Below are 15,159 nucleotides of genomic sequence, written 5' to 3' on the forward strand. Positions count from 1 at the left end.
GAAAAATTACACTTTTCATACATGAAAAGGGGGATCTTCTCCATGGTCCCCCATTTTGAATTTCCAAAAATAATCATTTTTAGCTGCAAAAATGACTGTACTTGGACCATACTAGAAAATATGTGTTTATTACTTAGTAAACTTCCACGTAAAGATCAAATTTGCCAATAGGCATCCCAGTTTCAATGAACAGCATAGTTGCAGTACCTTTTTTTACCATTTCCTGCACAGTGTCCCTTTAACCCGTTTAAGCCTAAGGCACCAGCAAAAAACACCTGCTGAATGACTAAGCCCTTTTTGGGGAAAGGTGCCCTCAGAAAAGGTGCCCTCTATAAAAACCTAAATATGTCTGCATCCAATGCACATAAAAGCATGAAATGATTTGCATTTAAAAACTAGGACCCTCATTTTGCATTAAATTTTGATCATTCAGCTCTAACATACCCACATTTTTTATTTAAAAAAACCCCTCAAATTTAAAGAGCCCGAATGCAGCGTCCATGTCGCTCCAGCGCCTAGGTCAATGCAGATTATACGCAGTATCAGGCTTAAATGGGTCCACTTGAACCAGCTTGTGACAAGAGAGACCCCCATGATCATCCTCATGGTTATTACCGGAGGCTTGGAATTCAGAGTTGTAACAACCGGGGTGCAGGAAGTCAGTTGGTGTCATGACTCGCATAGATTCAAATAGTTCTAGGCAGCGGCTTTCTGTTTGTTAGAGACTAACACAGAATCACTACATAACAAGCTAAGATGAAGTAATTTAGCTTTACCTTTACTGCACTTTCTGTTTTCTACGCTCACTTCCTGAAACTATAGTGGAACTATGTCAATGGCAATCTGTATGTGTTAAAGGCTCCATGAACTGTCATTTTGTAAAAAAAAATAAAAAAATTATGGAATATTGAGGTCAATAGGATCGGCGGAAGTTTTATTTCCATGGCTCTGCTTATTATTGTGTCTCCCATATAAAATGTCAACACATTAGTATTGGCCAGGCTATGGTAGTCAAGAAGCTTGCCGCTTTCCCCTCACCTCTTAATTACATTAACTAATTAGTCTAGGTGTGTCCCCTCAGCTGGTCATCTTTGACCATCTACTTTCAGCATGCCCTTTAAATTCTACCCTGTTCCCCTCTAACGTATGCTGCTTGCTTTTTTGCTACCCTCTCCCTCTCCTGCTCCACCTTGTCATGTATGGCATGGCATGTTCTCTTGTCATGTTGCCTGCTCTGTTCAGGGGGCAACCGCCATTCCGACATATCGCCATTCCGATAGTATTTAATTGCCAATCCGAGCCATTCCGAGTCATTTAATCATTGTTGCAATGTGTGTGAACAACGTTCTGATTACAGGATTAGTGTATAATTTTGTCACGGTCCAAATGCTTTTAAAGGTAGGGTCTGAGATATTTTAAAAACAGTTCCTGCAAGCTGGAAAAATGGTTCCTGCAATAAAATTTCAATTTCGGAATGGCGGTATGTCTGAATGGCGGTATGTAACCGCTCTGTTCATTGGGGAATGATCTCTCCCTGTTATCGCTCCTACTCAGGCGGTTCCCTAAAACCGCTGATTTCCCCTGACTCATGACAATGGTGCTCATGAAAATCAGGGGATTCTTCTGAACAGATTGCCTGTGATAGTCCCACGCTGCTTTGCGCAATCATTCCGATCTGAAAGACCGCATGTTATGCTCATCGTGAAGTGCTAGCCTGACATAGGGCGCCAATCAGAAAGCGGGCAGGGTGGAAAGGTGATGCATATTATTCGACCAATGGAAGCTTGCTATTGGTTTGAATACAACAGATTGGCTATATGCTACGTATACACCAAATGATACATTCATAACAGTCAATAAACGGCAAACCACACCTACCCCACAAGAAATTCAGTAGGCAGTCTCCAGACCATGGGTGAATCTCAAAGTTAGACATGCTTGCCTTGGTAGTGCCTCAGCCTTGAAGTGGCACACTCGCAAGATGAGACTCACATCCTCACAAGCATATCAAGCGATTATGAATGGAACATGCTTGGAAGCGTGGAACTGAACATTATAGCAGTTCCGCTTGGGCCACTACACACTTTTTTCAACTGATGGTGGTGATATTTGAAAAGTCCAATAAAACTATGAAAATGTTGATATCAATTCATAACAGTGCACAAATTGTCCGTAGCTGTGGAACGCAACACAAACGTAATGAGCCCAAACAATGACCAAGTTGTGTTGAGTTATTTTAAGCTATTTACATCTCAGAAACAGCATACCATACATTTTGTGCTCAAGTATGCATGGCTTTACCACACTTGTAATAAAAAGCCCTGCATGGTAGAAACATGAAGGATTCTGGTTATTTTGCCAGGGCAAGAATGCAGCAAGTGCAACCTTGGAAATTCTATGAATAAAGAGTGCGGTACTTGATAGATTTTGAAGCATCCTTCACTTTGGAACAGTACTTGGCGTATCGCGATGACGTGAAATCCTCGGAGAATGGGCGTTACTGATCCTAGCAAGGCCAGGTTCCTTCACATTTAGAAATGGCCATGGTTTGGTGTGAATGAAGAAAGCAAAAGACAGATTGCCATTACAAGCTGAAGACGGGCTCTGCCCAAAACGTTCGTAGGCGAATAAACAGAGACAAATCTGAAGAATGCAGTCCTTCCCTTCATTCATTCATCAATATATTATGTGGGATTCAGCACCCAGTTATAATCTGTATTAAATAGTATAGCAATTGTAATAGCATCTCCTTTATTTCATGGTTTGGTGTGAACCAATCAATTGAACAGAGCCATGCCACCAAATGTAATTCACAGCTTTCAACAAAGAAGTCCTTTCAGAATGTTCTCTCGTGTAGAGAAATAGCCTATATTTCCTTAGATTAAAAAGCAGTGATCTGACCATGGCATGTATAGTGATGACGTGAAACCTTTCATTGGATATTGGTAGTCATTCACTCTTGCTGCTGTTGGTATTCATTGCATTCATTCTAAGTATCTATTGACATAATTTTTACAAGACTCAATCACAACCGATATCGCCCCTTTTTAGTTTAATTTCACTCTAATGCCGTTATGCTCATTTAATGAATTAGGACACAATAAATAAAGCACAATAAAAAAAATCTAAATATAAAAGCATCACATGCGAAGAAAACAGAAAACAAAACGGAAAACAGTGTGGCAGGGTCAGAGCTAGTGCTGGATAAACGTGTACGTTTTGTTTTCATAGTAAACAGCTGCCTACTGTTTTTATGCAGATATGAAACAAGTTTGTCTTTTTTCAAACGGTTAGAGTTCTTCCCCGATGTCAAATCTGCAGAAGCTGTTAATTACAATCTGGCGAATGGACTTATGCCAGCAAAGTTTCTTAACTACTCTACCAAGTGAATCCAAACAAAAATGGATGCTTATTACACCCACTCTCTCTCTCTCTCTTTCTCTTTCTCTTTCTCTTTCTCTCTCTCTCTCTCTCTCTCTCTCTCTCTCTCTCTCTCTCTCTCTCTCTCTCTCTCTCTCTCTCTCTCTCTCTCTCTCTCTCTGTGACTCTCTCTCTTTCTCTTTCTCTTTCTCTCTCTCTCTCTCTCTCTCTCTCTCACGCTCTCTTTCTCTCTCTCTCTCTCTCTCTCTCTCTCTCTCTCTCTCTCTGTGTGTCTCTCTTTTTCTCTTTCTCTCTCTCTCTCTCTCTCTCTCTCTCTCTCTCCCTCTCTCTCTCTCTCTCTCTCACGCTCTCTCTCTCTCTCTCTCTCTCTCTCTCTCTCTCACGCTCTCTCTCTCTCTCACACACACACACACACACACATACGCACACATACACACACACTTCTCTTCTTGTGGGGACCCACTCATTCACTTCTATTCATACTATTACTCCAACACTAAATAAGCAAAACTCTATGCAGACCAAAACAATCCCTAAGCTGTCGGTGAAATAAATTGTTTGCCATTTTTAGTTTTACCAGTAACAGCAAAATTACCAAGAATAACTGTTTGATTTATTTTATGGGGCCCACAATTTGGTTTTGTGCCCACAAGAACAATTTGGCAAGTACACACACACACATGCACACACACACACACACACACACACACACACACACACACACACACACACACACACACACACACACACACACACACACACACACACACAACCAAATTAAATTAGACTTAAGCCATCTGTTTTTACCTCTGCACCTCAAGGCTTAATGTAACTCTATCTGATTATTTCCACTTTCACTGAAGTACCGTCATCCCTTTGTCTCCATGCTTAGGGTATTCACGTATCCCTTTTATCTTTTGCTGTTGCCACTCCCTCAGATTACACTAAGAAACCCACAAGCTTCTTGGCACGCTTTTGTGTAATGGCATCTTCTTTGAAAGGTTATAAGCGGAGTATGCTGCTGCCCTAAACAACGTTTTTTTGGGTCTTATACTGTAAATCCTTTTGCAATGGACAGGCGGTCCAGCCCCGTAAAATGCAGGGCCACTCAGTGGGATTGCTCCGGCGTGGCCCATGGGTCACTCATGCCAGCTGTCACATGTCCCCCCTGCTGGCCAGAGTTGGGAAGTGCCGTTGGGGCGTGAGCAGCGGTGGGCTGGGCATAGGGGGAAGTATGCCTGGAAAGTGTCATGATCTCCTTAGTGCTGTGCGGACAGAGTGCGGGAGCGGAGGGGATACGCGAGAGATAAAGAGACCAAAAGCACGTCTGAGAGAAAGGGAGGGATAGAGGGTAAAGGTATCCCTGAATCAGAGAAAAACAAAGTGCTTCACAGCCATCACATCACTACCCGCCCGGTCGGATCTTTCCTGTCGCCTTCTCGTTTGCATCTTTTTTTTATTTTTTTTTAAATATATTTTCATTTTGGATATCTTGCACATCTTTTCATCTGCATTTTTTTCTTCATCTTGTTGTATTTTGTCCACTTTGGATATTGGTCTTGGTTCACCTATGGGGTATTAGTGACATAGTGCTGCAGCTGGTCGGGGGAATCGTGATGGCGATGGCACTGGACGCGGTGTGGGTGCGGGTGAAGGGCGTGTGCAAGCAGAATGGACTGCTTATCATGTCAGTGCTGGCCGTGGTCATTGGATGCCTCCTCGGCTTCTTCCTGCGCACAAAGCAGCTCTCCGAGCAGGTCAGTCACAGTGGGTGGCAGTTGAGCTGACCCCTTTCCTAAAACCCGCAATGACCCCCAACCTGACCGCAACCCCAACTGACCGTCCCAGATCCACTGGTACCTGTCTCTTCCTCCACCCTCCTAGAGTCCTCCCAAAATCCCTTCTATGGTTCCCAAATCCCAAATGACTTCAACCTTACCGACACCCCAACCGTCCCAATCCATTGGCCTGTCCCCTTCCTACACCGCTTTGGTTTACCTCTTTCTCTACTTGGATGTCCTTGTCCCAGCATCTTCCCAGTCCCAAGAAAAAGCTGTGCTATCCCAATCTGGTTAACCCAACACCTTGACAAAAATCCACTGTGGGGATTGTCTTCATATGTCAAGTATGAAACATGTGGAGTCAGTACCTATGATTTGGTCTTTTGGGGTTTTTTATACATGTTATGTCAAAGGCTGCCTTATATGTGTCACAGTTATGGAGCTGCTCAATCCAGCTAGAGGCAGCTGCCTTTTTCTCCATGCTGCGTAAGATGTATTAATACCACACACGCACGCTGGCTCACACACACACACACACACACACACACACACACACACACACACACACACACACACACACACACACACACACACACACACACACACACACACACACACACACACACACACTCAATCTCTTTCTTTCTCTCTCGTGGACATGCTGTACATGTGTGTGCATACACACACACACACACACAGCAGCAGATTAATCAAGGCCAGACACTCCAATGCTATTTTCTTGCTCTTCAAAGGGTAATTTTCCCTGTGGACCGATTCGATCTGTAGCACACCTTTGAACATGTAAGCGTTGTGAAGGTAGATTGCCATGCAGCGCCACAGGTCCATGGCTGGATTGGACATATGGCATACAGGGCATCTGCCCAGAGGACCATTGATGATTTTGACTTAATGGTATCAAACCTCATGCTGCTACAGTATGCCTATCTTAAATAGTCAGAGCCTACAAATGAAGTACTTTGGTTGTTGCGGTCAAAATAGTTTATATTAGTTCACTAAAACAGTTGTTACACTCTTCATTATCTCTCTCAATTCCTCTGGTAAACTGGTCTTGGTTGTAAATGGCAGTGTGTATTTTTGCCCCAGTTCAGTCCTGCACAGGACTGTTGCATTCTGCATCTCATCAGAGCCATAATCTGCCGTCTGTGGAAAATCCTGCACCGCTCTGCAGTTCAACAGATCTGAATCCGTCTGAATCCTCCACGATTGCAATCAGACCCCCATTGTGAGAGGTTGTCGGCAAATGGTTTGCAGATATCAACTTTTTGCTTGTCATGCATCAAAAATGGATGAGCAGGGAAGTCTCAGTCATATTGGGGAACGTGCCTAAAAATAAAATGGCAGCCATTTGCCGCACCACTGAAGGATTACCGTCCAATCATACAAATGCCCCTTGTAATTGTATATTGTTTAAGAGTGCTTGCTCTGCTCAAGGCAACTGGACCATACATAAAGTGAATTACTGAATAAGTAAAGCCCCTTGGTTTTTCTAGGTAGTAAATTCAGTTTGGCTAGTTCCTATGGTCAGCAGCAAACAAAAAGAGATTAAATTCATATGGAGAAGCAGCAGCCAATTCTGAACAGCTGTAAGCATAGACAGGTAACCTGGAGACGCCGGTGTGATGAAGCAGCACATGCTGTTTCATTCTGTGTTATACAGTAAATGTTAGCTGAGGCATATACAGAGACTTCATATAACCTCATGGACAGTGCTGAATGTTTTTTTGTGCTTTCTTTGCCTTTATTGGATGGGACATTTTGTGGGGAGACAGGAAAGAAGTGGGAGGGAGAGACGAGGAAGGATCAGAAAATGACCTTACAGTAGGTTGGAATTGAGCCTGGGTCTCGTCCCAGTGTAATGGTACAGCACATTAGCCCACTGAGCCCCGGTGCCTCAGGGTTTATGTTCTGTTCTTGTAGAGTATGTGCTATATTGGTTCACAGAGCAGGCCATGGCTGCAGACAGTGGATTTTGCTGTGCCCAAGCAGGCATGAAAGTCATTTAATAAAGGGGGGGGGGGGGTTGATTGGAGTAGCGTCTCATTCATCATCACATGTCCCATCTGCCATTCAATTCATGCAAGTAAAGTCAACTTTTTATGGGTCCGTATGGACTGCAAGTGGCTTCTGTGTCATATTCTGCTTTGGGCCTCCGCACATCGGTTCCGACAGCAGTGCGGCGCACTTTCAATTCCGACCCCCGCACACAATTTCACCACAGCAGAGAATGGATAGTCAATGGGCGGCTCCGACAAAATAGAACTCGTCTCTAATGGCTAGTTAATGTTCAAGGACATCGGCGCTAGTGTGCAGGGTTGTATTTAAAACAATGGAATAGAACTTTTGTTGAGCAGTGCTCTGCATAGGGCCTCCGCACACTGGCTCCGACAAAGTGCAATCAAGCGCAACATCATTGAGCACAGTTACATGTGAGGAATATTTCGATTTTACAGAATGATGGGAGTATTCGGTTTGTGCACAAGTCATGTAAACCTTTTTTCATTCCGAATGTTGACCATATTCCAAGATTATTGCAGTTGCAGAGCGCTGTTCCACACTTGTCAACGGAATATTCCAGAACGTGTTTTAGAGTTGAGGACGATATTATTAGCCTCCCTCCTGAAATTAGACACTTCTCTTGATTTCTCAGTGAGAATGACCATTATGAACCGTTTCTGTTATTCTTGAAACAAATACACTGATGGTGATAATGTCCAATGAGTTGAATTAGCATTTTTCTATCGTTACAATGAGTTTAAACAAAAAAGGGCAAAAATGACAAGGACAAAATTATCAGCCCCCTGATCATTAATAGTCAATATGACACCATTTATGAACCAAAACTGGAAACAGGCACTTTGATCAGTTGTTACCTAGGTTGGCACATGCCCCACTAGGGCTTTTGGCCCATTTCTTCACTGCAAAGTGTTCTAGCTGGTACAAATTACATGGATGCTGAGCATAGACATTTGCCACAGACTCTCAGTGGGATTGAGGACTGGGCCTTGAGCGGGTCATTCCAGTATCATGGTTTTAGTGTCCTTGAAGAACCTCTGAACTAATTTAAATGTTTACTTTGGGTTACAATGTTGTTGGAGGACCCAGCAATCCAGATCCAGACCCAGACTCCCTTTGTCTGAGGCTGAATAACAGTCTGAAAACTTGATGCTCCCACCACTATGTGTAACTGTGGAAACTGCTTAGTCTCATTAGACCAAAGAAGCATTTAACACCTGTCTAGATGGTTTTTATTGACCTGGCCTCACCTGGAGTTTTTATTTCAAGAAAGACAGCTGTTAGGGCTTGTCATCATATTGGGCTTTGTGGCCATCATCACAGAAGAACCCTTTTACTAAAGGCGGTGCATATCAGAGTGTTATTGAACTTTGCAGATGAACATTGGAAAGTCAAAAATGAGTTTTGAAAGTCTCTGCTTTCATTTGATGAGATTCAATTGCACCTGCTTTGGTGCATGAATTCTGCTTCTGTCAGGTGAAGAAAGGGATTGTCCTTAAAACTTTATAACATGGTTTCCACAATTAAACATGGTGGTGGAAGCATCATTCTCTGCCAGCCTCAGCCTCAGGAAACCTTGTTTGGGTGTACGGCACCATAAAAACAGAAGATTATGATAAAAAAATATGCTCAAAGAGGAATCTAAGATCTTCACTGGATCTTTCAATAAGATAATAACAAAAAACTTTCATCCAAAATTGTTCAAATGTTCTTCAAGGCTACTAAAACCATGATCATGTTGTGGTTCAGATCTCAATCCTTTAGATCAGGGGTGTCAAACTCAAATTGACTGAGGGCCAAAATCAAAATCTGGAACGAAGTAGCGGGCCGAACGCAACAATTATTTTTTTAAAGGGACTAAAATTGTGCATGCATGTACTTCATAGGCCTACCAATAGTTACATTTCACATACACTCTTTACCATCATATTTGTCTCTTCAAATGTGTCAGTACATCCTGTGATACAGCACATTTCATGTTCAAGTTGTGTTACGCTGTACATTAATGGTGTATGTGGGCCAACTGTAATACACATTTGAAATGATCTCGCGGGCCGAATAAAATGGCTCTGCGGGCCAAATTTGGCCCCCGGGCCTGAGTTTGACATCCTTTAGATAGCTTTGCTTTAGATAGTCTTTGAGGAGTGCTGAAAATTAATGTCAATCCTCAACATCCGTGCAATTTGGACCAGGTTAACTATTTGCAATGAAAAAATTGGCCAAAATCCCTGGTAGGGCATGTGCCAACATAATTAACAAATAATCAAAGTGCCTGATGTCAGTTTTGGTTCATAAATGGCACTCTATTGACTATTAATGATAAGGGGGCTAATAATTTTGTCCTTGCCATTTTCGCTCTTTTTTGTTTAAGCTCATTGTGATTATCTCCATCACTGTATTTGTTTCCAGAATAACAGAAATGGTAGCCTAGAAATCTAGACGCCCCTAGCGACCGCAAATTGAATTTGCTCCCGGGGGCAGTCTAGCGGACCCCGGTCGTTTTGCGAGGCTGAAAGTTATCCGATGACAGGGCCAATCAAATCGCGAGGGGGGCCGGGCTACCTAGTAAACAGGAAACTTTCTATGAAGACGCATGGTGTCCGTCCGTGCTACGTACAGCACGAAAGTGTTTACTTAATTTAAAAAACCTGGATGATAATACATTTTGTGGCTGACATGGATTGATGTAATAATACACCATGAACTTATCGGACACTTATCGGACACATTACCATTTGATCATTCAATGTTTTAAACCAGCTCGGTAAGCTAAGTTGAGCATTTTACACAACCAGATAGTCACACGCTATTATCAGACCACTACTGTAGGTGTAGAATGAAATTGCTGCCCCAATTTCTAATAAGACACGACATGCCATTAAAAACGAGACAGTTGGGAGCTTTTAAAGTCTTTGAGTAGCTTACTAAATAGATGGGAACGACACCGAGTCTACCAAGCTAGTGGCTAGCTAACCTGTCGTCAACAACACAGAGCTATCCAGGTTAGGGTTAGAAACAAAAAACTAGGGTTAGAAACAAAAAACTAACATCAAAAAGATAACTAGCTCAGTTATATGGCGGTGGGATCGTCTGGCTAGTGAGAGCGAGCTGACCGGGGAGCGTCCTGCGTTGGGAACGACAATCAGGGAAAGTTATGGGTATACAGCTGGCTAGCTAACACATGCCATGCTGAACACAATCATAAATATAACCATTTAACAAGCCCCAAATTGCTTGGCATTTCGCTGATTGATCAAGGAGGGCTATGTGGTTGAAAACGAGGCATTTTTGAACTGTATAAGTGAAAACACGATTTATTAGGAAACTTGTTTGTGGCTGTGGTCATCACACGAATTCACTGCTACGACGGCTGGAAGTTGCCGCTTCACCTACAAAGAGACCCTCGCTAGTGGCTAGCTAACCTGTCGTCAATAACAGAGCTAGGTATCCAGCCTTGTATTATATGCCTGCCCCAAATTCTAATAAGATCCATGTCATTAAAAAAGAGACATTTGGGAGCTTTGAAAGTCTGTAAGTCGCTTACTAAATAGATGGGAATGACATCTAGTCTACCGAGCTAGCGGCTAGCCATATATTAGTTATGGGTATACAGCTAGCTAGCTAACACCGAACATGCCATGTTGACAACAATCATAAATATAACCATTTAACAAGCCCCAAATTGCTCGACATTTCGCTGATTGATCAAGGAGGGCCATGTGGTTGAAAACGATGCATTTTTGAACTGTATAAGTGAAAACACGATTTATTAGGAAACTTGTTTGTGGCTGTGGTCATCACAAGCATTCACTGCTACGACGGCTCGAAGTTGCCGCTTCACCTACAAAGGGGCGTGTACGTTGTGAAAGACAGCTGTGACGTTACACAGAAGTGTGTGGGGATTGGTTGTTTGCCATCCAATTGCGTGACGTTGAGTGCTGAAGCAACCGTTTATCCCGCCCACACTGCCGCCCAGCCCTCCTAGACCCTGGTACAGCTTTTTGCTGTACGGGTCTGGCTGCGCTAGGCTACAGAAATGGTTCATAATGGCCCTTCTCACTGAGAAATCAAGAGAAATGTCTAATTTCAGGAAGGGGCTAATAATATCGTCCTCAACTGTAAACCAGCGTTTCTTAGCTGGTGGGTCAGGCCCCAAAAGTGGGTCGAAAAACTGTTGTGTAAAATGTTAGTTAACCCTTTTATTGCCAGTCCCAAAATTGAGACAAGATGTGGTATTGAATAAATGAATATCATGTGTATTATCAAATGTATAATTATATTTTTGATATTAGAATAAATGGACTTGAGGACTAATAGGGTCAACAGATCTCCGTCACATGCAAACATTCCAAACAGCAAAAGGGTTTCTATCCGACGCAGTGGTGTGACAAAAAATTGGATCACAATTGAATGGTCATAGAAAATTGAAGGTCGCAAAACCTTTCCAGTTAAGAACCTCTTTAAACTGTACAGTGACAGTATTGAATATTCGGTCTGAAACCAGAATGCCATTAGAATGAGAGGGCAGATAAGTTTCCATAGAATACTTTGTGCATGTAACTGTGTTCAGTAACTGTTGGCTCGTTAACTGTAGGCCTAGTTGTGAGTTTTGGTGTCTTACATACCAGCCTGTTGTGCAGTGGCGTTTCTGTTAGTTGTTAAACGGTTGTCTATTCATGCAAGTACTTCCTCTCTTGGTTCTTGTTGGTGTGGTAGCTATGTCAGTCAACAATTTCAATGTCAATCTTCAACCACCCACTCCGGGCATTGCATTGGATCAAAATATAAAAAACCCATTTCATTAAGGTCACAAACAAGGTTAGTCAGAGCAGAGGAACAGAGCAGAACAAAATGACCCACTCAATGCCATGTTCACACTTTGCCTGATGAAGACCTGAAGGTCGAAACGTTGCGCTCCATTAATCCTCTGGTTGTGTTAGAAACATGGTTACGTTCATGGTGTTAACGGTCAAAATTGACCGCCTACACAAAAAATGTAAAAATACATTGATTAAAAATCTGATTAACCCTGTGAAACCTGAACCATGAAAGCAATGAGAGAAAATTCTATTTTTTTGGAATTTGCTTCAATATTGGTCCCTTATAAGAAATGTAAAAAAAAAATTCAAAATTTTGTTAAGGTCACTGAGATATTTAATGCATCATATGTGATGCATCAGGCTTTAAATGAATGAAAATTCCAATTTCATGACCATTGAAAAATGACTTTTAATGCATTTACAACTTTTTTTTAATTTAAAAAAGTTGTCAGACAATTTAATTTGAGGATTATCTTTAAATATTTAGTGAGATCCTGCCATGTTTTTAAGCCTATCCTTGTTTTAGCAGGACCATATTTTACATTTCCCACAGCCTGGTTGGGTAATTTTTTAAAATCTATGTAAAAAACATAGCTGATCGAATGCTTAACAACCTATTTATGAGTGTAATATAGATCATTATTCATTTTTGATGTGTAATTTGAATATATGGGTCCATTACTACAATTGGACCATTTCTCCATTCACTTCAATGCATTTTTTACGAGATCATAATTTCAACATTTTGCATTACATTTTCAAAATTGCAAGTAAAACCTGTTTCTTAAGGCAATATCTTTGTCTTGAAGTAAAACAACTTGTGTGTTTTGTTAAACGATCGTCGTGGTATGCTTTGTAAGTTTCCCTATGGAGCAAATGCATTGATGGCTGACTTCCTGCCACCGCCGGATGGTGCTTATATGTTTCATCAGTTTTAGCACGATCTCTCTGCAACACGGTGTAAAAATATAAACTCTTCCTTGATTAATTGCACAAAGCAAGTGATCAAATTAAAGGATGTAGAGTTATATTTCGGAAATTTGTACACAAACCTTTTGCAATTTGACGATATCTCAGGGTCGGTCAGGGAAACCGCTTCTACTCATTTTTCGCCGAGCTGTGATCAACTTGTTGTTGACCGCTGCTCTCTTGTGGCGGTTTCCGTGTACTGCAGGACGTTTGGAAATGACACGCAGGATGTTTTTGAGATGGATTTTTTTTTGTGTCAGCGTGGAGAGGGCTTTGAATGTGATGCATCATAGATGATGCATCCGGCGCGATAGGGTTAACATATTTTGTGATTAATAGACATCAATAGACCTTTTAGACATCCTTTTGAAACATTTCCAATGTGATTTAAATGTTATTCTGCTTTGTTTTAGTGATTTGTAGGCTTTTTTTCTTATCTTGCACCAATTCATTTTATTAACCCTCTGGAGTCTAGGGCCTCTCAGAGGCTTTCAGGCAGTTTGGAACACCTTTACTTTTTCAAGTATTTCAACTAACTGTGAACATCTATACTAATGTGGCACATATGGTTGTATTCTGAAAAGCCTAACAAAAAAGAATATGAGAGTAAAGTGAATGTAATATAACTGTATATAACTTTGGGAGATGTAAATTACATTACATTACATTACATTACATTGCATTTGGCAGACGCTTTATAACCAAAGCGACTTTCAGAAGAGGACATAATCAAGCCAACATCACAAGCAAATACAAAGTGCACAGGAGATATACAGAACAACAAGTGCAATTACAAAGAGGGGTTAATTTTTTTTTTTTAAATAAAGGGGAAATAACGAGAACACACACACACACAAACACACACTCACAAACTAAACTAAACTAAACATCATGTCAGGATTCTGCCCTGGGGCAAGGCCAGTTCAATCATTAGTCTAGTAGATTCTCTCGAAAGAGGAATGTCTTTAGTTGTTTCTTGAAGGCTGCAAGAGATGTGCTTAGTCTTGCTGCCTCTGGGAGACTGTTCCACCACTTGGGTACCACAACGGAGAACAATCTTGATTTAATTTAAATTAATGGTCCGGTCATTTTTGACCGAAACACCATGAATGTAACAAGTTGGTGTATCTTCCACAATCCTTTAGGAATTGCATTATATTTCATTTTGACCATTTGAATAGGTTAGCTGGAGGATATCATGAAGTGTCATTTGTGTATGATGAAAAATAGAGAAGTTAAAACGGTCATTTTTGACCGTAACCCAACCAGAGGGTTAAATAATTCACAGTAGATAAGCAGTGTCGCTGACTTCATTTCTTTTTCACTTAGTCAGCGCAGAGGGCCATGCAATAAAGAAGCTTTACCTTCCCCTGCTTAGCGTGTCAAGGTGGCAACGTCTGTATGAAGTGGCAACACTAGAAATGTGGTGGTGAATGTATTGTATGAGAGTGCATATGTGGGATGCAGGTAGAAACCTAAGTTCTGAGGTTTTTATGCATGCACACGATTCTATTTTTGACTGAAAGACTCTCACTGCGCACGGCTGTCAGGTCTAGGTACACTGTAGATACAATTCAATTCACTTATACAGCACACATGTAATAATGTTCCTTTGGATGCTCACATCCATCATTTATCGCCTGCCACTCGTGGAGTGGAATAAGGCATTCAAGCATTCATCCGTGTACCTTTGACCTTTGAGGGAAGGCTACTCTGCAGTCAGATTAATGGAAATCTGATGGCCTAGAGCCTAGCCTGGGGTTAGAGCTGTGGCCAGTTATTGCATAGCGGACCATGAGCAACACGTTGTCTAAGAAGCTAGGCTATACATATTAATCTTACTCCTTGTCCTGATAACAACCACACATGTGCCTTATTACTTGTGAATGCTTGAGTGATATGAAGGTTTTTAAATTAATTAATTAAATATGTAGGCCTTGTTTTTTTAGGCCTTCATTTATTGATTATTGAGTTGAGGTCATTGCTATTGTTCTTTTGTTTTGCTCTTGTCTTAAGTGTGGTGAGGAGCAGCTTCCTGCTACTGGAGCAGCACTGAGGTAGATGCATTCCGAATACTGAACAGTGTCAGACACTTTTGCACACATTCGTGTGTGTGTGTGTGGGGGGGGGGGGGACAATCCCAAGCATTGCCCACGCTCTGCAAGAGCTTCATG

General features: G+C 41.7%; 1 protein-coding gene across 2 annotated transcripts in view; it reads left to right on the forward strand.

Moving 5' to 3' along the window:
• The first annotated feature begins 4,997 nt into the window (after positions 1-4,997).
• slc1a7b (solute carrier family 1 member 7b) overlaps positions 4,998-15,159 on the forward strand; it is an 87,709-nt gene continuing 77,547 nt past the window's right edge. For both annotated transcript variants that reach the window (XM_063201418.1, XM_063201417.1), the window contains exon 1: positions 4,998-5,138. In XM_063201418.1, the coding sequence (XP_063057488.1) occupies positions 4,998-5,138 (141 nt within the window). The remainder of the gene's footprint in view (positions 5,139-15,159) is intronic.

The sequence above is a fragment of the Engraulis encrasicolus genome, chromosome 6 (genome assembly GCF_034702125.1).
Source record: "Engraulis encrasicolus isolate BLACKSEA-1 chromosome 6, IST_EnEncr_1.0, whole genome shotgun sequence".
Lineage (NCBI taxonomy): Eukaryota > Metazoa > Chordata > Actinopteri > Clupeiformes > Engraulidae > Engraulis > Engraulis encrasicolus.